The sequence below is a fragment of the Eleutherodactylus coqui genome, chromosome 1 (assembly GCF_035609145.1).
Source record: "Eleutherodactylus coqui strain aEleCoq1 chromosome 1, aEleCoq1.hap1, whole genome shotgun sequence".
Lineage (NCBI taxonomy): Eukaryota > Metazoa > Chordata > Amphibia > Anura > Eleutherodactylidae > Eleutherodactylus > Eleutherodactylus coqui.
In genome coordinates this window covers 534,012,070-534,038,606 of record NC_089837.1, presented here as the reverse complement: position 1 = coordinate 534,038,606, position 26,537 = coordinate 534,012,070, and the positions used below count along the sequence as shown (strand labels likewise).

The following is a 26,537-nucleotide window of genomic DNA, read 5'->3' as shown; positions in this document are numbered from 1 at the left end:
TGATGGGAGAGATCTCTGTACTGACCCCTGATATATTATACATAGTTATTAGAGCGCCTCCTTGTTACAGTCCTGGGTATAATAGATGATGGTAGAGATCTCTGTGCTGACCCCTGATATATTATACATAGTTATTAGAGCCCCCCCTTGTTACAGTCCTGGGTATAATAGATGATGGGAGAGATCTCTGTACTGACCCCTGATATATTATACATAGTTATTAGAGCGCCTCCTTGTTACAGTCCTGGGTATAATAGATGATGGTAGAGATCTCTGTGCTGACCCCTGATATATTATACATAGTTATTAGAGTACACCATATTACAGTCCTGGGTATAATAGATGACGGGAGAGATCTCTGTACTGACCCCTGATATATCTATACATAGTTATTAGAGCGTCCCCTTGTTACAGTCCTGGGTATAATAGATGATGGCAGAGATCTCTGTACTGACCCCTGATATATCTATACATGGTTATTAGAGCACCCTCTTGTTACAGTCCTGGGTATAATAGATAATGGGAGAGATCTCTGTACTGACCCCTGATATATCCATACATAGTTATTAGAGCGTCTCCTTGTTACAGTCCTGGGTATAATAGATGATGGGAGAGATCTCTGTACTGACCCCTGATATATTATACATAGTTATTAGAGCGCCCCCTTGTTATAGTCCTGGGTATAATAGATGATGGGAGAGATCTCTGTACTGACCCCTGATATATCTATACATGGTTATTAGAGCGCCCCCTTGTTACAGTCCTGGGTATAATAGATGATGGTAGAGATCTCTGTGCTGACCCCTGATATATCTATACATAGTTATTAGAGCGCCCCCTTGTTACAGTCCTGGGTATAATAGATGATGAGAGAGATCTCTATACTGACCCCTGATATATCTATACATGGTTATTAGAGCACCCTCTTGTTACAGTCCTGGGTATAATAGATAATGGGAGAGATCTCTGTACTAACCCCTGATATATTATACATAGTTATTAGAACGCCCCCCTTGTTACTGTCCTGGGTGTAATAGATGATGGGAGAGATCTCTGTACTGACCCCTGATATACCTATGCATAGTTATTAGAGCGCCCCCTGTTACAGTCCTGAGAATAATAAATGATGGGAGAGATCTCTGTACTGAGCCCTGATATATTATACATAGTTATTAGAGCGCCCCCATGTGATATATAAACATATTTTTTTTTTATTTTTTTTTTATTGTAGACAGTTAAAGGGTGAAGTTGTGGATGGAGTATATCTCCCTCCCAGGATTTTAGTCTGGACAGGGTGGCGGTCCAGTCCACAACTTCACCCTAGTTCTCAGGAAGCTCAGCTGTAGGCACTCACCCTGTTATTGGAGCATAAAAGACTGCAGCTCCAGGGAGTCAGTGCCTGACAAGCTGAGGAGAGAGCAATAGCGTGCAGCCTGAACCTCAGCACCCTGTGTGGGGCAACTTTATGTTTCTTATATTAAAAGGACTTTTTCTGTTGCTTTATCTGGATTCTGCTTTGGAAAAATAAAACTGAAAGGAAGTTTTATGCATCTTGAGTCATTGCCGCCCCACCGCCTGGAGGACTTTCGAACACTTGGTGCTCGAATGCGGGCAGCAATCCCGACTGCTGAGGGCAACGGCAAGACACCCGGTGAATGTCCTGGATAAAGCCTGCGACCACGATGCAAGCGCCAACCCCAGCTATGGAGGAGCTGTTGGCATGGATGGACCAGCTGACGGATGTCCTCCTCAAACATCCAGCCTTGAGGAAGGACGGAGTTCCGACTACAGCCAGGCCCAGAGAGACTGTGCAGAAATTTCTCCATGTTAAAAACAGGCAACGTTTCAACTGCTATAGTCTTTCTCAAGCCTGTATGTATGCACTGTCACATTATGTATTCATTCATCACTAGTTAATCATTTGTTACTTTTAAGGTATTGTCTCCCATGATTGGACATTATACCTCTCTTTGTTCTACTTTGCACTATAAATAAAGCTTACACTGAATTGGTTCCTCAGAAAGAGGACAGTAGTGACTGCACACTGTTGATGTCTCTTGTTCTTTCTTTCTAATTTGGACACATGAGAGGACTCGGATCCTGGTAGCCTTATGACCAATTCTAAATTAAAAAGGAGTACTCCAACATATTCTTGCATTCCTTTGCCCAGTGACAGCAGAATCTCCGGGCCCTGACTGTAGCTGCTTCATAGACACAAGAACGGACCCTACAGGATGAGACCCAGGCCAATGGGATGGAGCCAATAGTCCCGTAGAACATATAAAATAATGTCACACAGAAAACACAACATTTCCATTAATCTTTTATTTTTCTGCTCAGATCAACATGACTCCATCCAAGATGTTTCTACACAAGGCCATTCCAGTTACTCCAGGCCACTTTGGAGGATGTCTCAGGAGGAGGATCCTCTGAGGATCAAGATTAGATGGAAATGCTGTTCTCAATCCCCTTTGGGTCCAGGTAAAGATACGGCATTTTCCTGGTTTGGTTGCTCTCATTAATGGTCTTGGATATCTCAGTGAGTTTCTCTTGGAAATCCTCGATGAATAGTTGTGGGGTTTCTTCAGTGAAATGCTCATCGGGGTAGCATCCCAGAGGTCTCTATAACGAAAGCAAAGGAGACCAAAAATGTATGAAATTGTGGATGCAGTCAGGTAAGAACACTGACAAATACTCACTTTGTCTTGGGGCTCACTGCTCAGCTGCCAAACTACAACTAGTTGAGAGGTGGTGGTGTTGACAGCAGGCAAAGCATCCAGGATACTCTGTATTGTGGTGACCCCTTTGGCTGTGGGAGGAGGTCTCTTCATAGATGCGGGACCATTGGGCATCCAGGAATAGAAATCAAACTGCAGTGGAAGCACAACAGAAGTCTACATAGAACAATGCCACATACAAATATTGTGTGCAAGAACATTTTTCACGTAGGACAAGTCATGTTCACACTGCAATATCTCATTATATGGAATGAGCTGCAGGAAACGTGATGGAAATAATGGTTGGAATACAAAGTGTCAGCAAGAAGAACATTGCAGTATTCCCAGAGTGCTGCAACTTTACCTACAGAACACTACCAATAGAATGTGACAAATGGAACATGGTCTACAGATCATGACTAGAGATGAGCGAGCATGCTCGTCTAAGCTTGATGCTCGTCCAAGCATTAGCATACTCGAAAGTACTCGTTACTTGAGCGAGCACCACTCAGTGCTCGAGAAAATCTCACCCTCTTCTCCCCACGTTTAGCAGCTTTTTTAGCCAATGAACATGCAGAGAAAGCTTTGGCACCTCTTGCTATGACCTGCCAACCCTGTGAACGTCTATAGCAGTGATTGGCTGGCCTGATCAGGTGACCAACGAGTATAAAGACTCAGGTCACGTGATGCTCGCCTCACACAGAGGCTGGATTAGCTGAGGGACAGAGCTGCTGTGAACGAGGGGGAGCAATAGTGTAGGTTAGAAGGAATGTTTAGGCAGGGATCCATATTCTAAGAACCCAACAGTCCTTTTTAGGACTACAACTCCTCTCATTGTGTGCATCATCAGTTTGGCTGGCTGGGACCAGTAGTGCGCACAAAGCATTCACAAGCATCCCGGCTGTATACTGCATACTGTTACCGGTTCTATACAGTAACTGCTACTGGTGTACACAGACTATATAGGAACTAACAAAACTCCTCTCATTTTTCTATTTGTTCTTGTACAAGACTGTACACATTTGTGATGGTCTTTTTTTGCTATAGTGGACGCAAAATACCTCGCAGTTTGCTTGGCATTTTGACACAGTGCATTATACAACATGATCAAGACTAGGGGTAAGGGTCGAGGACGGGGATGTAGGCATCCGAATGAGGGTGTGGGCAGAGGCCGAGGTCGTGGGCGGGGTGAAACAGTTCCTGCTGCTGATGGAGAAGTAGAATGCCGCGTATCTACGCTCCATAGCTTCATCTCACAGTTTGGAGGTCCGCATGGTAGATCATTATTAAAACCATAACAGTGCGATCAGGTGATGACGTGGATAGTGGATAACGTGTGCAGTAATTTATCCACCACCCAGTCTTCCATGCAGTGCACTCACGCTAGCCAAGGGACTGGACCTGTGAATCCTCAGGCTGCTCCTCTTTTACTGCCAGCCTGCTCACTCCAGGAAAAGGAGAGATTCAGAACAGGCATACTCACAGGAACTGTTCTCGGGTCGTGACCGATGCCCAAAATTTGGACCTTTCACAGTCTCAGGGTGATGAGGGTGGGGACTTCCAAGTAGTCTCTCAAGAGGTATTTGTTGATGATGATGAGACACAGTTGTCTGTCAGTGAGGTTGTAGTTAGGGCAGTAAGTCTGAGAGAGGAGCAGACTGAGGATTCAGAGGAAGGGCTGGTGGATGATGAGGTGACTGACCTGACCTTGGTTGGTAAGCCAAATGAAGACAGGGCTTCAGAGGGGGAGGCAAGTGCAGCAACAGAACAGGTTGCAAGAGGCAGTGGGGTGGCCAGAGGAAGAAGCAGGCCACAGCAAATAATCCCCCAACTGTTACCCACAGCACCTCCTTGCAGCAAGCTCCTGTGCAGAGGGCTAGGTGTTCGAAGGTCTGGAGGTTTTTTATAGAGAGCGTGGACAACCGACGAACAGTGGTGTGCAACCTGTGCTGCACCAAGATCAGCTGGGGAGCCACCACTACCAGCCTGACCACCACCAGTATGCGCAGGCATATGATGGCCAAGCACCCAACAAGGTGGAACGAAGGCCATTCACCACGTGCGGGTCACACCACTGCCTCTTCCCCTGTGTCACATGCTGGCACTGAGATGCAACCCCCCTCTCGCCCTGCACTGACCCCTTCACCTGCATGGTCCTCCACTGCCTCCACTAATGTCTCCCAGTACAGCGTTCAGTTGTCCATAGCACAAACATTAGAGCGCAAGCGCAAATATGCAGCCACCCACCCGCATGCACAATCGCTAAACGTGCATATCTCCAAACTGCTGAGCCTGGAGATGCTGCAATAAAGGCTGGTAGAAACTGAGGCTTTCCATAACCTCATGGCGGTGGCCGTCCCTCGCTCCTCGACCCCCAGTCACCACTATTTTTCCCTCTGCGATGTCGTCTCCTTACACCAGTACGTGTCATGGAATATCAACCGTGCCCTCACCAACACGGTTACTGGGAAGGTCAACTTAACCACCGACACGTGGACAAGTGCTGCCATCCATGCATGCTGCCCCTGACGTTCCCTATCCATTTCTGTGGTGTTTCCAGCACTTTCTGATGTTTTCAGGTGCTTCACACAACCTCCCCTATGCAGAGCATCGGTCACCTTGAAAAATGCTCGAGTCTCACATTGACTTCAATTGGGTTTGTTACTCTAAACGAGCTCTCATGCATTACGAAAAGTTTGACTTGAGCAACGAGCACCCGAGCATTTCGGTGCTCGCTCATCTCTAATCATGACCTATAGAATGTTATGAATGAAATGCAGAACTTAATCTGAAGAACATGGCCTAGAGAACATGGCCTAGAGAACATGGCGTAAAATCTGACCCGTAGAACGTGTAATTCAGGATTTTGCTTACAGACCACGGCAAACAGAACATGACCAAGAGACTGATCTATAGAATGTGGTCTATAGAACGGTGCCTACATACTATCACCTACAGAATGTGATCTATTGTACAAAATGTGGCTTACAGAACATGATCTATAAGAACATGGCATATGGATCATGACAGAATGTAACCTACAGCATATGATATACCAAATGTGACTTACAAACTATCACATGGAGAGAGGGACCTACAGAACTGGGCCTACAGTAATCTACAGCATATGACCTACAGACCGTGATCTGCAGAACAAACCTATAGAATGTGGCCAACAGTAATTTATAGAAAATGACTTACTGAACCTGACATACAAACTGTGGCCTACAGGAAAGGATTTTTAGACTGAGTTACAGACTAGGGCCTATATAATCTATGAAGCATGGCATGTGGAATAAGACCGGCCTAATGGGGCCTAGAAAATTTGTTCTCAGTAAGAGAAACACAGCCATCTTGAAAAATTTGAGACCGTTTAATAGCTTAAAAATGTAGTGGCTCAGAAGGTCCTACGGGAGGTCACACATTCGCTAATCTTTAAAACTGCCGTTTATATACTCCTTAGGAGATATTTCTGGGGTTATCTGTCAGAGAAACCCTGTTTCTCCCCTTTCCTCACAGACGATGTCCTAATCTGCCAGGCAACATCTGTCTCCTGATTGGTTACTGTCACACTGATCGCTGATTGGTAGAGGGGATCCAAGCTCGGGAAAACAGAGCAGTGCAAGTTTTGATATGGAGAGGAGCTACACAGTTTTCAGTCAGACATTTTGAGCGGGAAGTCAGTTCCAGTCAGAGAGTCAGTGAGAGAAGAAGTCTGTGAGCTGTTCAGCCAGTCACAGTCAGTCAGAGCTGGAGTGTGAAGTGAATCAGTCAGCGAGTGATTCAGGGAGGGAAGAAGTGAGAGAGCAGTCTGCGGAGAAGGACGGCCGCGGTCTGAAGAGAAGGACGGCCGCGGTCTGAAGAGAAGCACGGCCACGGTCTGACGAGAAGGACGGCCGCGGTCTGAAGAGAAGGACGGCCGCGGTCTGAAGAGAAGCACGGCCACGGTCTGAAGAGAAGCACGGCCGCGGTCTGAGGAGGACGGCCGCGGTCTGAGGAGAAGGACGGCCGCGGTCTGAGGAGAAGGACGGCCGCGGTCTGAGAAGAAGGACGGCCGCGGTCTGAGAAGAAGGACGGCCGCGGTCTGAGAAGAAGGACGGCCGCGGTCTGAGTAGGAGGACGGCCGCAGTCTGAGTAGGAGGACGGCCGCGGTCTGAGGAGAAGGACGGCCGAGGTCTGAGGAGGAGGACGGCCGCGGTCTGAGGAGGAGGACGGCCGCGGTCTGAGGAGGAGGACGGCCGCGGTCTGAGGAGGAGGACGGCCGCGGTCTGAGGAGGAGGACGGCCGCGGTCTGAGGAGGAGGACGGCCGCGGTCTGAGGAGGAGGACGGCCGCGGTCTGAGGAGGAGGACGGCCGCGGTCTGAGGAGGAGGACGGCCGCGGTCTGAGGAGGAGGACGGCCGCGGTCTGAGGAGGAGGACGGCCGCAGTCGAAAGTAAGGAAGCTCACAAAACATCTCCATACCAGTGCAGTGTGGAGGAGAATAGGTTGGGATCCTGCTACAAAAACAGTGAGTGTTATGAGCCCCTGTTACGCTGGAAAACCAGGGAAAATACGGCCTCACCCCAGTCTCCTTTACGAGTATAGCCTCACCCCAGCCTCCATGACAGGTACAGCCTCACCCCAGTCTCCATTATGAGTATAGCCTCACCCCGGTCTCCATTACCAGTCCAGTCTCACCGCAGCCTCCATGACAGGTACAGCCTCACCCCGGTCTCCATTACAAGTACAGCCTCACCCCGGTCTCCATTACCAGTCCAGTCTCACCGCAGCCTCCATGACAGACACAGACCTCACGGTAACCTACCAGCACAACCCACAGATACCTAGGACTGACAGGCATCCTGTTCACAAATAATCCTAAAGACAGAGGGAGAGAGTGTGTTGGAGAAAGTTCTATTAAATATCCTTGACTGGGTTGTATCCAACGGCTATAGTGTGTATAAAGACCAATTCTTGTATTGCCGTGAAGTGTATAATATTGTGCAAATTGTGCAAATACTGTCAGTAAAACTGTGCACCTGGGTTTTGCAACAGAAAAACTGTGGACTAATCTCTGTTATTCTCTTGTCCTCCACTGGCATCACCCGTGACAAAAACACACTCTATATTAGTCGCCTTAAGTTCTAAATCCTGTTTAACCGCATGTTCCCAAGCGAGGTCTCTGTAGTGGCTACTTTGTGAAGAGAGACCGCAGAGCCCCCCGTCACCGCCATCTTGTTTGTTCCCATGGTCTCCCCGACCGATTGCTGGCCCTCTGCTGGGATATTGCACAAAAAAAATTTATGTTATAGCAGGCTTTTGAATCTACTGCGATTTCTTCATCAGGCTTCTAAGACAGAATCATATATATACATGTACATAAAGCCTGAGGAAGAACCCTGCGTAGGTTGGAAAGCTCGTTGGAACATCATTGCTAGCCATTACAAGGTCTCATATCTATAAGATTACTTGGTTTCTCTTGCTGGGAACAATCACATAAAAGGACGGAGACCGTGTGATAAATTGCATTTAAAAGAATAACAGAACAGGATGAGGGGTAGAGAAGTCCTTAATTACTTCACAGATGTCCACGTTTTCTGGCCTCTAAATGGATGTTCCTCCAGAGCCTTGGTGCCCTCAGGCTTTCTGGGCGCGGTCTCTTAGATGTTACAACCCTCCATAAAGCCTGACAGATATTGAGGCCTACATGCAGAGTATCAAAACACTCTTCTGCCCTTCTGGGATCTGAAGTCACCGTTGAGTATAATAATACTCATGTTCTGTTCTGTGCCTTTGACTACAAAAATGCCGACCCACTCAGTCTTCCTTTCTTTAATCGTGTGGTGATGAGATCTCATCCTTGCTTTGTTTTTTTTTTATAAATTCTTTTTTATGGTTAAAAAATAACAAGTCTACAGATGAAATACAATAGTACAATAGTAGGCATTATAAGTACCCACTTGTTCATTTTCTTATCTGAGAATTACAAAATAAACTTTTTTTGTAGCTAGGAAGAAGAGGTTGGGGTGGTAGAGGACAGAGTTGGGGGAGGGGTAGAGGGGGACCTAAGGGGGGAGGGAAGGAGAGGTAAGAGGGGATCCATATGGATTCTAATAGTACTGTAAGATACAGATCCAAGAGTTTAAGTAATTTGGCAAGGAACTAGTTGTAAGGATACAAAAAATACAGAAACCATACAAAGCTTTTTGATTATACTCTGGTCCCATCTTAGGCATGTTTGATAGATGAACAGGAGCTACTCAACCAAGGACCCCAAATAGTTTTGAATTGCCCATGAGATCTATTTGACCAACTCGTAAGTTCCTCAAACCTACGACTCTCATTGACCTTGGATAACCATTGAGTGATTGTAGGCGCTAGGGGGTTGTAGCCACATTAATGGAATTAATAATTTTGCAGCCGAAATGAGATGTGTGATAAGGTTGGTTTTTGAGGGTCTGTAATTTGCTGAAGGTCTAGATATAAACACATACTCTGAAAGTAGACAAAACGTGCCATCAACTACATCTCTAATTAATAACTCACTCTGGTTCCAATAGGGACGCATTAATGGGCAGGACCACCATATGTGTGTTAGGGAGTCTACATGTCCATTGCAGCTCCAGCACAGATTTGAGTCTGATAGTTGGTAAGCCAACAGCCATTCCAGTGACTTGTACCACCGTGTCAGGAGTTTGGAATGATTTTCTTGTAATCTGACGCATTTAGAATAGCCATGTGAGCTTCCTAAGACCACCTTTACCTCTTCATCTGTCAGTCTGAGATTAAGCTCCGTTTCGCAGGATTGAATATACGCAGGTCTTGTAATATCATGTGCAACCACAAACTTTTTCTTGACGAGTGAGATCTTCATGCTCTGGCTATTTTGGGCTGCAACTATTCGTTCCAATTTGGTTAGCGGACGGGAGGATGGGAAGTCTTTGTTGAATTTAGCTAAAGTTTTAGTTAAATGGATTCTATGTAGTTGGTTGGGGGGGCGGGGAATTCTTGCCTGAGAGAATAGACTGTCAGTAAGTAGTGGATTTTTGATAGCTCTTTGAGACCAGATCTCTGCTATAGGGAGGTTGCTAAGAAGCAACCATATCTGTCTTGTATGGCTGTCAAGATTGGTTTCCAAGTAGTCAGGGATGAGATTTAGAGGTCCTATAGGAGATGGATTGGGGGCAAGTTCACATTATAGAGAGTCCCATACTTCACAGGCTCCTCTCAAGAGAGGATCGTAAAAAACCTTTTTATATGTTTTTTACTTAAAGGGGAGGTCTCGCGAAAGCAAGTGGGGGTATACACTTCTGTATGGCCATATTAATGCACTTTGTAATATACATCGTGCATTAAATATGAGCCATACAGAAGTTATTCCACTTACCTGCTCCGTTGCTAGCGTCCTCGTCTCCATGGTTCCATCTAAATTCGCTGGCAGCTTGCTTTTTTAGACGCGCTTGCGCAGTCCGGTCTTCTCCTTTCAGCACGAGCCGCTTCAGTGTGCTCCCCGCTACAGCTCTTCTGCGCATGCGCAGACGAGCTGTCACTGCTCGGGAGCGCGCTGGAGTGGCCATTCTGTACCATCCTCTGTTAGAGGAAGGTGCAGAAACTGGAGCTGCCCAGCGGAGAAGCCCAGCCCAGCAGCCCAGCTGTCCCGAGAAGCCGCCCAGGTAAGTGATGGGTCGGGGGGTGATCTTCACTAACAGGTGAAGGTCCCGGGCCACAGCGGTAGGCCCCGGAGCCCAGCGCTAGGTTCCGGAGCCCAGCGCTGGGCTCCGGAGCCTAGCGCTGGGCTCCGGAGCCTAGCGCTGGGCTCCGGGGCCTTCACCTGGGCTCCGGGGCCTAGTGCTGGGCTCCGGGGCCTAGCGCTGGGCTCCGGGGGGGCCTTCGTCTGTCAGGGTCTAGCGCTGGGGAGCCGGGGCGGTAGCGCTGGGGAGCCGGGTCTAGCGTGGGGGGGGCCGGGGGCTGCGCCGGTTACCTGCTGCCTGGCGGTGGGTGACTGGTCGGCCGTGTTCACTCCAGGGGTCCGGTCGGCGGCTGTGGGGCGTCATGTTGTCATGGAGACACAGCTGGCAGCGTCTCGGGAGCGCGCACGTCGGGCTACAGCAAGCGACGGGAAAAAAGCCGGCGGCCATCTTGGGGAAACTTTTATAAGTTGCTGAAACGCTGGAACGGTAAGTACAAACCAGCTCGAGCATTTTTGTATGGGATCGATGCTCCGCATAGGTCATGACTTGTGAAACACCAGAAAACATCAGAAAGTCCTGGAAACACCACAGAAACAGATAGGGAAGGGCAGGGGCAGCATGCAGGGCTGCATCTGAGGCTCCCAGGTCCCACTATTAAGCCAAAATGGGGGCAAGAGTCTGGCGGTCACCCCCCTAACAATTTACTTGGAACAAACCCTCATTAGCAAGGCACACCTTAGGCACATCTTAGCTAAGCACCACACTACCTGCAACCAAGGACAATCACTGCCTGCGGGTGACACCGCTCCCTCTTCTCCTGGTTTACATGCTGGCATTGATGTCCAACCCCCCCGCACGACCCTGCATCCACAATGCAAACAAAAGTTTCCCTGCACAGTGTTCAGCTGCCCTCATGCCACACGCTCGCTTCATAGCCACACAACCCTCATGTCCATTTATAAGTGCGTGATGGATGAGGAGGAACCGGAGGCACACACTGCAGAGGGTTGGCAGGGCCAGGCAGCAAATCTCTTTGAAAGTGCTAGCGATACCCCACAATGCTGTTGGGAATTGATGATAAATTGACGTACGATCATCATTCCAATCCCGTGCCACCTCCGTCACAAAATTTTCAGGAGCCGCAAACGTGGGCATAAAGGGGGCTCAGGTGCCAGCACTTCTACACATCTCCACAATGCAGCAATACTCTGTGGGGAAAAAGCACGTGAGCGAGCCCTGGGTCCGGCTCGGTCCCAGCCTCCACCTTGTGTCACCCAAGGTGCCGCGAGTTACATAGCAATGGGAAATCCATGGGTCCCCACACACTTCATTCTGTGTAGGTGTCAGATAGCTCAACACCACAATGGAAAGGCATTAAGTTCCCTGGGTTCGCCTATGCTGTCGGTGCACAAAGATGGTATTACACAGGAAGAAATCACAGTGGCCAAACATGGTAGAGTTTCACCCCGCCAAGGACCTCGGCCCACATTTCTGCCCTAGTCAGTCAGTGTATTTGTGCCAGACAGGTAAAACACCACAATGGGAAGTCTTTGTGCACTCACAGCATAGGCGAGCCCAAGGAACTCAAATATGGTATTACACATAAAGGAATCAGAACACCCAAACAAGGCAGTTTCACCATGCCAAAAACCTCGGACTCGGCTCACACCCTCATTAATCATTGGCATAAAGCAGACTCAGATGCTAGTGCAGCTGTGAATGTCTCATTAATGCAGTAACACTCCTTTTGTTTGGCCCAAACCAGTGTCTCAGATAACTGTGGTAACACGAGAGAAAATACATGTTGCCCAGTGCTGATCCCCTGACCCCAAGCAGGAGGAGGAGGTGGCATAATAAGGCCGAGAAACCATGACCGAGGTAGGACCTGCAATAGTCTGTGTGGGAAGGTGCTGTGAGTTAAATAGCTATGGGAAATCCATGGGTCCCCACACAATTCATTCTGTGTAGGTGTTAGATAGCTGAATATCGCAAAGGGAAGTCGTTGAGTTCCTTGGGCTCGCCTATACTGTGGGTGCACAAAGATGGTATAACACAGGAAGAAATCAAAGTGCCCAAACAGTGCAGAGTTTCACCCCGCCAAGGACCTCGGCCTTGGCACACATTTTTGCCACAGTCAGTCAGTATATTTGTGCCAGACAGGTAAAACACCGCAATGGGAAGTCTTTGTGCACCTACAGCATAGGCAGACCCCAGTAATATTTCTGTAGTAACAGTATAGGCAGACCCTAGTAACATTTCTTTAGCAAGAGTATAGGCGAACCCCAGTAAAATTTCTGTAGCAGAAGTATAGGCGGATCCCAGTAACATTTCTGTAGCAGAAGTATGGCAGACCACTGTAACATTTCTGTAGCAGCAGTATAGGCAGACCCCAGTAACATTTCTATAGCAAGAGTATAGGCGGACCCGAGTAACATTTCTGTAGCAAAAGTATAGGCAGACCCCTGTAACATTTGGTTACCAAGTGTGTAAGCGAAGGCCGGAAAAATTAGTTAGATAACAGTATAGGCAAGGGCCTGAAAAATTGGTGTATTGTAAAAAAAACATTTTAAATAGAGCCTTTTGGGCCGCAGAAAAATTGGCAGTTCAGCGTGATGACATGCTGTTTTAGGAGGAGGAGTAGGAGGAGTAATAATATTCGAGAGTGATTGACATAGCTTATTCCCCCTTTTTTTGTGGTGATAGAGGATGCATTTTTCTCCTGTTGCAGCGAAAAGAATCATTAGGTTCCGCTGCTTTCCGCCGGGGGAGAAGAGAAGTCTGGGGAAATCTAGGCTTTGTTCATCTTTATGAGGGTAAGCATGTCAGCACTGGCAATTACCAGGTGGGTACGCTTATCCATGATGATTCCCCCAGCTGCACTAAACACCCTCTCTGACAAGACGCTAGCAGCAGGGCAGGCCAGCACCTCTGGGGCGTACAGCGCAAGTTCGTGCCACGTGTCCAGCTTTGACACCCAATAGTTGTATGGAGCAGAGACATCACGGAGGATGGTGGTATGATCGGCTACGCACTCACCATCTTTTTACAGTGCTCCTACCGACTCAGCCTTAATAATAATAATAATAAACTTTATTTCTATAGCGCCAACATATTCCGCAGCGCTTACATAGACAGGGGGAATACAGAAAGACAAAATACAAAAATTACAGAACCACGGTTACATAGTAATCAATTGATGGAAACAATAGGGGTGAGGGTCCTGCTCCAATGAGCTTACATACTACGAATAGTGGAGTAATACAGAAGGTAAAGATGTGCATGGTATGGCGAGGTGGAGAGTGAGGGATGCTATACACATAGACATAGCCTTGACTGGAAGTGGTGACACAGTCTTTCTGGGGAGCCATAAAGCTGGCAAAGGCCTTGGAGAGTGTTCCCCTGCCTGCGCTGAACATGCTGCCTGATCCCCGCTCTTTCCCTGCTACTTGGCCCTCTGAACTGCGTCTTCTACCGCTAGCGCTGTCAGATGGGAACTTTAGCATCACTTTTTCCACCAGGGCCCTGTGGTATTGCATCACTCTCGTACCCCTTTCCTCTTCAGCAATGAGAGTTGAAAGGTTCTCCTTGTACCGTGGCTCAAGAAGGGACAAAGTATATATGAGAGCAGCACTCCGGGGGTTTAAATCAAAGATCAAATCTTTATTGTGCCCACAACGTTTCAACCCTCCATCCGAGGGTCTTTGTCAAGTTCTAGTTCTAGAACTTGATAAAGACCCTCGGATGGAGGGTTGAAACGTTGTTGTGGGCACAATAAAGATTTGATCTTTGATTTAAACCCCCGGAGTGCTGCTCTCATATATACTTTGTTGCTGAAACTACGATCCAGGATCCAGGATCTCTGAGGAGCGTGCACCATCTGGTGAGGATTGTCTTCCCTGTGCATTCAAGGTGAAGTGTGTGCTGTGATCTATCAGTCATATGTGGTGGCTCAAGAAGGGTGTACACCAAGTAATCTGTGTTGGCCAGAATGCGTCTAACGCGAGGGTCACGGGAAAGGCAGCCTAACATGAAGTCAGCCATGTGTGCCAGTGTCCCAGTACGCAACACATCGCTGTCCTCACTAGGAAGATGACTTTCAGGATTCTCCTCCTTCTCCTCTTCAGCCCATACACACTGAGCAGATGACAGGCAAGCAGCATGGGTACCCTCTGCAGTGTGACCAGCTGTCTCTTCCCCCCTCCTCCTCCTCCTCCCCCCTCCCACTCCTCTTCCTCCTCCTCCAAAACACGCTGAGATATAGACATGAGGGTGGTCTGGCTATCATGTGACATACTGTCATCCCCTGTCTTCTGTTTCAACCGCAAAGCGTCGGCCTTTATGTTTTGCAGCGAACTTCTCAGCAGGCAAAGCAGTTGGATGGTAACACAATGATTGCCAAATCGCAGCTCACTATCTGGGTAGACTCCTCAAAGTTTCCGAGGACCTGGCAGATATCTGCCATCCATGCCCACTCCTCAGTATAGAATTGTGGAGGCTGGCTACCACTCCGCCACCCATGTTGCAGCTGGTATTCCACTTTTGCTCTACGCTGCTCGTACAGCCTGGGCAACACGTGCAGTGTAGAATTCCAGTGTGTGGGCACGTCGCACAGCAGTCGGTGCTCTGTCAGCTGAAACCGACGTTGCAGTGTACGGAGGGTGGCAGCGTCCGTGGTGGACTTGCGAAAATGTGCGCAGACGCGGCCCACCTTGCCGAGCAAGTCAGACAAGTGGGAGTAGTTTTTCAGAAACCGCTGAACCAACAGACTGAAAACGTGGGCCAGGCATGGCACGTGTGTGAGGCTGCCGAGCTGCAGAGCAGCCACCAGGTTATGGCCATTGTCACACACGACCATGCCCGGTTGGAGGCTCAGCGGCGAAAGCCAGAGGTTGGTTTGCTCTGTCAGACCCTGCAAAAGTTCGGGGGCCGTGTGCCTCTTGTCACCTAAGCTGATTAGTTTCAGCATGGCTTGCTGACACTTGTCCACCGCTCTGCTGCCGCGCGCTACCGACTGCTGGCGACATGCTCACACTTGTTAATTGAGAGGTAGAAGTGGCAGAGGAGGAGGAGGGGGAGGGTTTGGAGGAGGTGGCATAAAACGCCGCAGATACTAGCACTGAGGTAGGACCCACTATTCTGGGTGTGGGTAGGACGTGAGCGGTCCCAGGCTCTGACTCGGTCCCAGCCTCCACCAAGTTCACCCAATGTGCTGTCAGGGAGATATAGTGGCCCTGCCCACCAGTACTTGTCCACGTGTCCGTGGTTAAGTGGACCTTCCCAGTAACCACGTTGGTGAGGGCATGATTTATGGTGTGGTAGACGTGCTGGTGTAGGGCTGGGACGGCACACCGGGAAAAATAGTGGCGACTGGGGACTGAGTAGTGCGGGACCGCCACCGCCATCATGTTTTTGAAAGCCTCTGTTTCCACAAGCCTGTAGGGCAGCATCTCCAGGCTGATTAATTTGGCAATGTGTATGTTTAAAGCTTGTGCGTGCGGGTGGGTGGCGACATATTTGCACTTTCGCTCCAACGCTTGTGTAAGTGACAGCTGAACACTGCGCTGAGAGACATTGCTGGATGGAGTGGAGGACGGTGGAGGTGAGGGTGTGGATGCAGGCCGGGAGGCGCTCGTGCCTGTGTCCTGGGAGAGGGATTGGATCTGTGTGGCAGGTTGGGGTACAGTGGAAGAGGCAGTGGTGTGACCCGGAGGTGGTGAATGGCCTTCGTCCCACCTTGTGGGGTGCTTGGCCATCATATGCCTGCGCATGCTGGTGGTGGTGAGTCAGGTAGTGGTGGCTCCCCGGCTGATCATGTTGTGACACAGGTTACACACCACTGTTCGTCAGTCGGCCGAGCTCTCGCTAAAAAACATCCACAGCTTTGAACACCTAGCCCTCTGCACGGAGGCTTGCCGCAAGGTGTTGCTTTGGGAAACAGTTGGGGGATTCTTCGCTCTGGCCCTGCCTCTACCCCTGGCCACCCCACTGCCTCTTCCAACCTGTCCTGCTGCTGCACTTGCCTCCCCCTCTGAAGACCTGTCCTCAGTAGGCTTACCAAACCAGGTGGGGTCAGTCACCTCATCGTCCAGCTGCTCTTCCTCTGAATCCTCTGTGCGCTCCTCCCTCAGACTTACTGGCCTTACTACTACCTCACTGACAGACAACTGTGTCTCATCCTCCTCACCCAGACTCTGGGAACTTTCCAAAGGTTGGGCATCGGTCACGACAAACACCTCAGGTGAGAGAGGAACCGTTTTTTCCCACTCATGGCAGGGACCCGAGAAAAGTTTCTGAGAGTCTGCCTACTTAGAATATGTCATTTTCATGGAGTGAGGAGGCTGGGAGGAAGGAGCAGCAGCCAGAGGATTCAGAGTTGCAGTCCCTAAGCCGGGAGTAGTGGACTGCATAGAAGACTGGGTGGTCGATACATTGCTGGATGCATTTTCTGCCATCCACGACAGGACCTGCTCACACTGCTCTGTTTGTAATAAAGGTCTACCACGTGGACCCATAAATTGCGATATGAAGCTGGGGACCCCAGAAACTTGCCTCTCTCCTAATCCCGCAGCAGCCGTCTGTGATTCACCATGCCCAGGAAGTCGGCCTGTGCCCACACCCTCACTTGGACACCTGCGTCCACATCTGCGTCCTCGACCCTTACCCCTACCCCTCATCATGGCGGATTAAGAATAGAGCAGGGCCCAAATAAATTACCCCACTACAGCACTGACAACTTTGGCTTAATTCACCGCACACAGAGACTTGTAGATAGCGGAGGCTCTATGCTGTGACTTGAAAAATGTACCCCACTGTCTTGCGCTGATACCTAGGGGTAATTTACTGCTCGCAGAGACTTGTAGATAGCGGAGGCTCTATGCTGTGACTTGTGTCTTGCTCTGATACCTAGGGGTAATTTACTGCTCGCAGAGACTTGTAGATAATAGAGGCTGTATGGAGTGGGAGAAGACTCTAAAGCCAGTGGATAGTGCTGGGAACTGCGGCTATCTCAACCCCACCAAGGAAAGGGTATTGTGAGACACTCTGCACAGCGGCAGAGCTGAAATACTTTGCAGTGGCCCCGGTAATATTACAGTACTGTTTAGCGGTGAGACCTCTGTCTAATGCACTGCAGACACAGAACGGTATAACTGAAATAGTTTGCAGTAGGCTAGGAAATATTAGAGAGCAGTTTCACGGTGAGAGCTGGTTGTACGGCACTGCAGGCTGAGAACGCTATTACTGACAGGCTGGGAACAGGCCTAGATGCGTAATACAAACATGGATGCACTACTACTCCCAGCCAGCCACAACTGTAAAGCACACGGTCAGATGTAACCCTAAGAAGGAGCATTAGGGTTCTTGTATGGAGGATCAGGAGGACTGTATAACTTTCACTATAGAAGCATCTCTGTGCCTAAACTCAGCGTTATGCACTGCAGACTGAGAATGCTATAGCTGTAATGCTCTGCACAGCCTGAGATGCTTAAAAAAAAAAATGGATGCACTACTGCTCCCAGCCAGCCACAACTATAATGCACACGGTCAGATGTAGCCCTAAGAAGGACCATTGGGGATCTTGAAGACAGGATCCTACTCTAACACTATCCCTATATCAGCAGCAGCACTATCCCTAACCTCTGCCAGCGTGTGTCTGAGGCGAGCCGTGGGCAGGACCGCTTTAAGTACTCGGAGGTCACCTGATCGGCCCAGCCACTCACTACTGTGGGGGAGGGGGGGGAGAGGGCTGGCACATCACAGCAGGAAGTGGTAATGCGTTCCCTGTGTTTCTATTGGCCAGAAAATGGCGCTAAACATGCGGGGAAGGAAATGCAATTGACTCGAATATCGCGTCGTGTTCGTCTCGAGTAACGAGCATCTTGAACACCCTAATACTCGAACGAGCATCAAGCGCGGACCAGTGTGCTCGCTCATCTCTAATAGTATTGCTTTATTGTATTGAGATATGTCTGAGGGCCATCCGAGGTCTTCTATGATTCCAGATAAACCTGGAGAAGCTTGATTTTGTAGATCGGGATCATTTGTAGCTTGTTTAGGATTTTGGGGACTATGTATGTTTGCAGTAAGTTTTTCCTTCCAAATCAGTTGAGTAATGGTAGATCATACGTGTGTGAGAGTGTTGTAATTTCTTTAAGAAGGGGGGATGGGTGGGGGGGGGGGTGCAAAGTTTTTGTCATACAGGTTCTGGAGGTTTTTCATGATTTAAATCCCTAGGTATTCAATGTGTGTTTCGACCCATTTAAATTAAAAGGGTATTTGTAAGCTTTCAACAACTGTTGGAGGGAGGGCTATGTTTAAAACCGTTGAGCTGAGATGGAGCCGTATGCGTGTCAGATATTGTTAATTTGGGGAAGGCTTTGTTCAGGGTTTGTCAAGATGAACAGGATGTCATCTGCGAAGGCTTCTGTTTTAAGCGATAGATGATTTAAATTTCTTTCTTGGATATCGTTGTCCCGTCGCCCCATTTGTAAGAGAATAAAGAGTGTTCGGGACAACGGACATCCTTGTCGCGTGCCGTTAGTTATATTCACTTTAATTTTAGCGTGCGGGCGAGAGTATAGTGAGAAGATTGCTTGGATTAGTGCAGGAGGGAAGTGGAATTTCTTCTAAAGCGCTCGCACCAAGGTCCAATCCACTCTATCGAACGCCTTTTCAGCGTCAGTTCCTAACAAGATTAATGGTATCTTTTTACTTTGAGCGTATCTAATTGCATGTAAAAGGTGAGCTGAGTTGTCCTTTCCCTCTCGACCCGCCACAAAACCAGATTGTTCTTCATTAATCAGATTTGGGGGGAATTTATTTATCCTTCTGGAGTTTTGCCAGTAACTTAATATCGAGATTTAATAGAGAAATGGGTCTACAACTAGCACACTGGACAGGGTCCTGTCCTTCTCCATGTATTAGTGTGATAAGGACTCTTGTGCCTGTTTGGGTAGAGAAGCTCCTTTTAAAATTGCATGAAATGATTGGTCCAATTGTGCTAATATTATCTCTTGGAATCTTTTATGGTATATCAGAGGGAATCCCTCGGGGCCGGGGCTTTTATGTAATGGGAAGCTGTTTAAAACTGAGGTCAATTCTTCAAGTGAAACTGGCACTGTCAATTTGGATGCCTCATCCTGGCTCAGAGAGGGGGGGATGAGGGGGGACAAGAAGTCCTCGATTTTTTCGTCTTTAATGTTTTTTACATGTCTATCAGAATCATTTAGATGATACAAATCTGAATAGAATTCCTGAAAAAATGACGCTATTTTTGGAGGTTCCTGACATGTCTCTCCGGATGTATTGCGGATGCTAGCGATATCCGTTTTACTCCTAGCCTTCTTTATGAGAGAGGACTTGAGTCTGCCTCCTTTATTGCCCTGTAGGTAAGGTTGATGTTTGAAGTATAGGAGCGATTTTGTGAATCTGCTGTTAAGTATGTCTTTGAGCTGTCCTCTCGTCTGTCAGCTTTGCTCGAGCTTCCGGTGCCCTTTTCTGTTTCGAACGTTGTTCTAAGCTGGAGATTTGTGAAAGGTGTTCGCCGATCTCTTTTTGTATGCGTTTTTTTGTGCTGAGCCAAGGGCTATGACCAGACCTCTAATATATGCTTTGTGAGTCTGCCATACCAAAGGGTGTTTATCAGAAGATTGCATGTTCCCCTCAAAAAATAGATGCAAATTAGAGGCTACGGTATTTTTATTTCTTGGTTATCCAGTAGAGATTCATTAAGCCTCCAGCTTTTGTGTGTTGAATTAATAAAACAAGGGAGGCTGTGACGGGGCATGGTCTGATACCGTTATGTTCCTTATGTTTGAGGGAGGCTGTGACGGGGCATGGTCTGATACCGTTATGTTCCTTATGTTTGAGGGAGGCTGTGACGGGGGCATGGTCTGATACCGTTATGTTCCTTATGTTTGAGGGAGGCTGTGACGGGGCATGGTCTGATACCGTTATGTTCCTTATGTTTGAGGGAGCCTGTGACGGGGCATGGTCTGATACCATTATGTTCCTTATGTTTGAGGGAGGCTGTGACGGGGCATGGTCTGATACCGTTCTGTTCCTTATGTTTGAGGGAGGCTGTGACAGGGCATGGTCTGATACCGTTATGTTCCTTATGTTTGAGGGAGCCTGTGACGGGGGCATGGTCTGATACCGTTATGTTCCATATGTTTGAGGGAGGCTGTGACGGGGCATGGTCTGATACCGTTATGTTCCTTATGTTTGAGGGAGGCTGTGACGGGGCATGGTCTGATACCGTTATGTTCCTTATGTTTGAGGGAGGCTGTGACGGGGCATGGTCTGATACCGTTATGTTCCTTATGTTTGAGGGAGCCTGTGACGGGGGCATGGTCTGATACCGTTATGTTCCTTATGTTTGAGGGAGGCTGTGACGGGGCATGGTCTGATACCGTTATGTTCCTTATGTTTGAGGGAGGCTGTGACGGGGCATGGTCTGATACCGTTATGTTCCTTATGTTTGAGGGAGGCTGTGACGGGGCATGGTCTGATACCGTTATGTTCCTTATGTTTGAGGGAGCCTGTGACGGGGGCATGGTCTGATACCGTCATGTTCCTTATGTTTGAGGGAGGCTGTGACGGGGCATGGTCTGATACCGTTATGTTCCTTATGTTTGAGGGAGGCTGTGACGGGGCATGGTCTGATACCGTTATGTTCCTTATGTTTGAGGGAGGCTGTGACGGGGCATGGTCTGATACCGTTATGTTCCTTATGTTTGAGGGAGGCTGTGACGGGGCATGGTCTGATACCGTTATGTTCCTTATGTTTGAGGGAGGCTGTGACGGGGCATGGTCTGATACCGTTATGTTCCTTATGTTTGAGGGAGGCTGTGACGGGGCATGGTCTGATACCGTTATGTTCCTTATGTTTGAGGGAGGCTGTGACGGGGGCATGGTCTGATACCGTTATGTTCCTTATGTTTGAGGGAGGCTGTGACGGGGCATGGTCTGATACCGTTATGTTCCTTATGTTTGAGGGAGGCTGTGACGGGGCATGGTCTGATACCGTTATGTTCCTTATGTTTGAGGGAGGCTGTGACGGGGGCATGGTCTGATACCGTTATGTTCCTTATGTTTGAGGGAGGCTGTGACGGGGCATGGTCTGATACCGTTATGTTCCTTATGTTTGAGGGAGGCTGTGACGGGGCATGGTCTGATACCGTTATGTTCCTTATGTTTGAGAGAGGCTGTGACGGGGGCATGGTCGGATACCGTTATGTTCCTTATGTTTGAGGGAGGCTGTGACGGGGCATGGTCTGATACCGTTATGTTCCTTATGTTTGAGGGAGGCTGTGACGGGGCATGGTCTGATACCGTTATGTTCCTTATGTTTGAGGGAGGCTGTGACGGGGCATGGTCTGATACCATTATGTTCCTTATGTTTGAGGGAGGCTGTGACGGGGCATGGTCTGATACCATTATGTTCCTTATGTTTGAGAGAGGCTGTGACGGGGCATGGTCTGCTACCGTTATGTTCCTTATGTTTGAGGGAGGTGTGACGGGGGCATGGTCTGATACCGTTATGTTCCTTATGTTTGAGGGAGGCTGTGACGGGGCATGGTCTGATACCGTTATGTTCCTTATGTTTGAGGGAGGTGTGACGGGGGCATGGTCTGATACCGTTATGTTCCTTATGTTTGAGGGAGGCTGTGACGGGGCATGGTCTGATACCGTTATGTTCCTTATGTTTGAGGGAGGCTGTGACGGGGCATGGTCTGATACCATTATGTTCCTTATGTTTGAGGGAGGCTGTGACGGGGCATGGTCTGATACCGTTATGTTCCTTATGTTTGAGGGAGGCTGTGACGGGGCATGGTCTGATACCGTTATGTTCCTTATGTTTGAGGGAGGCTGTGACGGGGCATGGTCTGATACCGTTACGTTCCTTATGTTTGAGGGAGGCTGTGACGGGGGCATGGTCTGATACCGTTATGTTCCTTATGTTTGAGGGAGGCTGTGACGGGGGCATGGTCTGATACCGTTATGTTCCTTATGTTTGAGGGAGGCTGTGACGGGGCATGGTCTGATACCGTTATGTTCCTTATGTTTGAGAGAGGCTGTGACGGGGCATGGTCTGATACCGTTATGTTCCTTATGTTTGAGGGAGGCTGTGACGGGGCATTGTCTGATACCGTTATGTTCCTTATGTTTGAGGGAGGCTGTGACGGGGCATGGTCTGATACCGTTATGTTCCTTATGTTTGAGGGAGGCTGTGACGGGGGCATGGTCTGATACCGTTATGTTCCTTATGTTTGAGGGAGCCTGTGACGGGGCATGGTCTGATACCGTTATGTTCCCTATGTTTGAGGGAGGCTGTGACGGGGCATGGTCTGATACCGTTATGTTCCCTATGTTTGAGGGAGGCTGTGACGGGGCATGGTCTGATACCGTTATGTTCCTTATGTTTGAGGGAGGCTGTGATGGGGCATGGTCTGATACCGTTATGTTCCCTATGTTTGAGGGAGGCTGTGACGGGGCATGGTCTGATACCGTTATGTTCCTTATGTTTGAGGGAGCCTGTGACGGGGCATGGTCTGCTACCGTTATGTTCCTTATGTTTGAGGGAGGCTGTGACGGGGCATGGTCTGATACCGTTATGTTCCTTATGTTTGAGGGAGGCTGTGACGGGGGCATGGTCTGATACCGTTATGTTCCTTATGTTTGAGGGAGGCTGTGACGGGGCATGGTCTGATACCGTTATGTTCCTTATGTTTGAGGGAGGCTGTGACGGGGGCATGGTCTGATACTGTTATGTTCCCTATGTTTGAGGGAGGCTGTGACGGGGGCATGGTCTGATACCATTATGTTCCCTATGTTTGAGGGAGGCTGTGATGGGGCATGGTCTGATACCGTTATGTTCCTTATGTTTGAGGGAGGCTGTGACGGGGCATGGTCTGATACCGTTATGTTCCTTATGTTTGAGGGAGGCTGTGACGGGGCATGGTCTGATACCGTTATGTTCCTCATGTTTGAGGGGGGCTGTGACGGGGCATGGTCTGATACCGTTATGTTCCTTATGTTTGAGGGAGGCTGTGACGGGGCATGGTCTGATACCGTTATGTTCCTCATGTTTGAGGGGGGCTGTAACGGGGGCATGGTCTGATACCGTTATGTTCCTTATGTTTGAGGGAGGCTGTGACGGGGCATGGTCTGATACCGTTATGTTCCTTATGTTTGAGGGAGGCTGTGACGGGGCATTGTCTGATACCGTTATGTTCCTTATGTTTGAGGGAGGCTGTGACGGGGCATGGTCTGATACCGTTATGTTCCTTATGTTTGAGGGAGGCTGTGACGGGGCATGGTCTGATACCGTTATGTTCCTTATGTTTGAGGGAGGCTGTGACGGGGCATGGTCTGCTACCGTTATGTTCCTTATGTTTGAGGGAGGCTGTGACGGGGCATGGTCTGATACCGTTATGTTCCTTATGTTTGAGGGAGGCTGTGACGGGGCATGGTCTGATACCGTTATGTTCCTTATGTTTGAGGGAGGCTGTGACGGGGGCATGGTCTGATACCGTTATGTTCCTTATGTTTGAGGGAGGCTGTGACGGGGCATGGTCTGATACTGTTATGTTCCCTATGTTTGAGGGAGGCTGTGACGGGGCATGGTCTGATACCGTTATATTCCTTATGTTTGAGGGAGGCTGTGACGGGACATGGTCTGATACCGTTATGTTCCTTATGTTTGAGGGAGGCTGTGACGGGGGCATGGTCTGATACCGTTATGTTCCCTATGTTTGAGGCCTTTACTTGGTGTATCAGGGAGAAAGAAAGGAGGATATAGTCTATTCCTTGATGTGTTTTATGCATTGGGGAGTAAAATGAGAAATCCCTGGTTGATGGGTGAAGAGTCCTCCAGGCATCCAAGACTTGTAAGTCTTGAAGTGCACGTAGCAGTTTTTTCCGAGCCTGCTGGGATATTTGAGATTTCCCAGAAGAGGAGTCTAGTATGGGATTTAGGGTTAGGTTAAGGTCTGACCCCAGGATTATTTTACCTCCCACATATAGTACACGTTTGCTCAGTGCGTCTAAAAAACAGGTAACCTGGTTTGTATTCTGGGCATATAAATTTACCAACATGAACATTTCTGAATGGATTTTGCCCTTAAGGAAGAGCATTCTTCCCTTCAAGTCTGCAAATTTCTTCTCGAAGACAAACGGAACTGAGGAATAGAACGCTATTGCCACGCCTTTGGATGCACTAGTTGGGTCATTATTGAAATACCATTTATCAAACGGCCTTTTTGAGAATCTAGGTGTTGCTTTCCCTTTGAAGTGGGTCTCCTGAAGGAATGCAAGTGATGTATTTAACTTCTTCAGGAACCAAAATATTCTGCTCCTTTTTTTTTGGGGGGGGGGGGGGGATTTAGGCCCTTGGTGTTCAGGGCTGTAGTGACCAGTTTGTCTGCCATTAGTGTCAATAATATGAAATTAGACAATGGTACAAGAGAAAACAAGTATCTCTTAGTAAGGATGGGATTGGGGGTTCACTTAGGAATCGGGAGGGGGAGATGGATTACTTAGCTTAGTTCACTCCCAAAAGCGGGTAATGGGAGTACAATGTAGTTTACTACTCAATCTGACAACAGATTTGTCAGAATTTTTAAAAATGTAGTTTTGTTCTGATCAAGTCGTGCCCAACCTGCAGTACGAGACTGTTTTACACTTCAATTATGTTACCTTTTGTTTTGCCTATCTTCTCTTGCTCTTTCCTTCCCCAATTGAGATTATGGAGCTATAAAATTGTGCTTATAAAGTTTAGCTGCAGCTCATTTGTTTCCATGCTAAACACAAAGCCAACCAATGAACAATGGATTGAACACTGGATGAACACAACATTTTGTTTAGGACTCAAATAGCCTTCAATATAAGCCTCCAAGGAGAAGATAACTCAGCCCATCTAGGCAGTGACCCCAAATGAGCCAATCCCCTCCCCTCCCCCATTGCCCCACCAGCAGACCGAGAGAACCAGGTTGGGTCAATCGGGGGTGCAGCAAAAGGCACTCCACAAGAGGCCCAAACCGCGGGTTGGGAGCGGGAAGAAGGGGGAGGCCAGCCACTCAAGCCGAGCCCACCAAATATACACATGTACTGCGAACATCTCATATGAAAGGCTTCAATGTGATAGCAGTGAGAGAATGGACAGGCATGCTTTAAGTTTTTGTCCTGTTGTTCCAGCATAAAGACCCCTATAGGACATTGAGTTCACAGAACCAACTACACTGACAAAGAATTTTAAGGTGTTGGCTCAACCTCCAAATAACCCAAATATTAATCTTATCGAGCCCCTGGGTGCTGGAAAAAGACAGGACATGGGAGCAGATAGAACGTAGCAGTGGAGAACGACACATGGAGTCTGGTGGGAGAAGAAACTGGACTAGTCCAAGGGGAAGAGTCTTCAGGAGAGAATGAGGCCTCCTGGAGGTCGGTGTGATTTGTGGAAAATCCTTGCTGATTTGATGCCACTTACCTGGCCACTGTTGACTGCAGCATGTTGTGCAGAACACCTGAAGATCACCATGGTCAGGTATCGTACCAGCGAGGGCATGGTCTCCAGGGATGATGGGATTCCTGGTGGAGGGTCAGACGTGTGAGAAGAGTCAGTGCAGGAAAATTTATCATTAACCATCTACCAGATAGATGAAACTGACCTGCTGGTGTTTCCACCCTCTAGTAACCGACCTCATCCTGACATCTCCATCTCAGTGTGTGGCACCATAACTCCCAGCACGCCTGCTACCTTGGGGTCATATCCGATCTCTCCCTTACCCCCTATATCCAATCTCTGGCCCGAACATGTCAGCTGCACCTCAAGAACATCACAAGAATCCGCCCTTTTCTCACCGTGGACGCACTAAAAATGCTCACTGTTGCCCTCATCCACTCCCGGGCTCAATTATTGCAACGCACTGCTGTCCCACCATCCTGGGCAGTCTTCTGCTTGGCCAGGATGGCTTCTTTTTACCCTCACATCGTCCTGCGCCCAGCATGATCGGTGCTGCTGACAGACAGTGCTGTTAGCCACGCTGGGCTCTGCCACACAGCACCTTCTATGTGATGTTGGCGGTGCAAAGATGTAATCGTATCGCTTGTGTCCTTCTGCGGGGTGTCATCTAGGTGGATGGAAGGCA

General features: G+C 48.7%; 1 protein-coding gene across 1 annotated transcript in view; it reads right to left on the bottom strand.

The window, feature by feature from the left end:
• Positions 1–2,328: 2,328 nt before the first annotated feature.
• LOC136607523 (polyunsaturated fatty acid lipoxygenase ALOX15B-like) overlaps positions 2,329–26,537 on the bottom strand; it is a 140,909-nt gene continuing 116,700 nt past the window's right edge. Inside the window, exons 13-15 of the mRNA XM_066589045.1 lie at positions 25,877–25,977; positions 2,700–2,870; positions 2,329–2,622 (exon numbers count right to left, since the gene is read on the bottom strand). Coding sequence (XP_066445142.1) covers positions 2,443–2,622; positions 2,700–2,870; positions 25,877–25,977 — 452 coding nt within the window. The 3' untranslated portion in view covers positions 2,329–2,442. The remainder of the gene's footprint in view (positions 2,623–2,699; positions 2,871–25,876; positions 25,978–26,537) is intronic.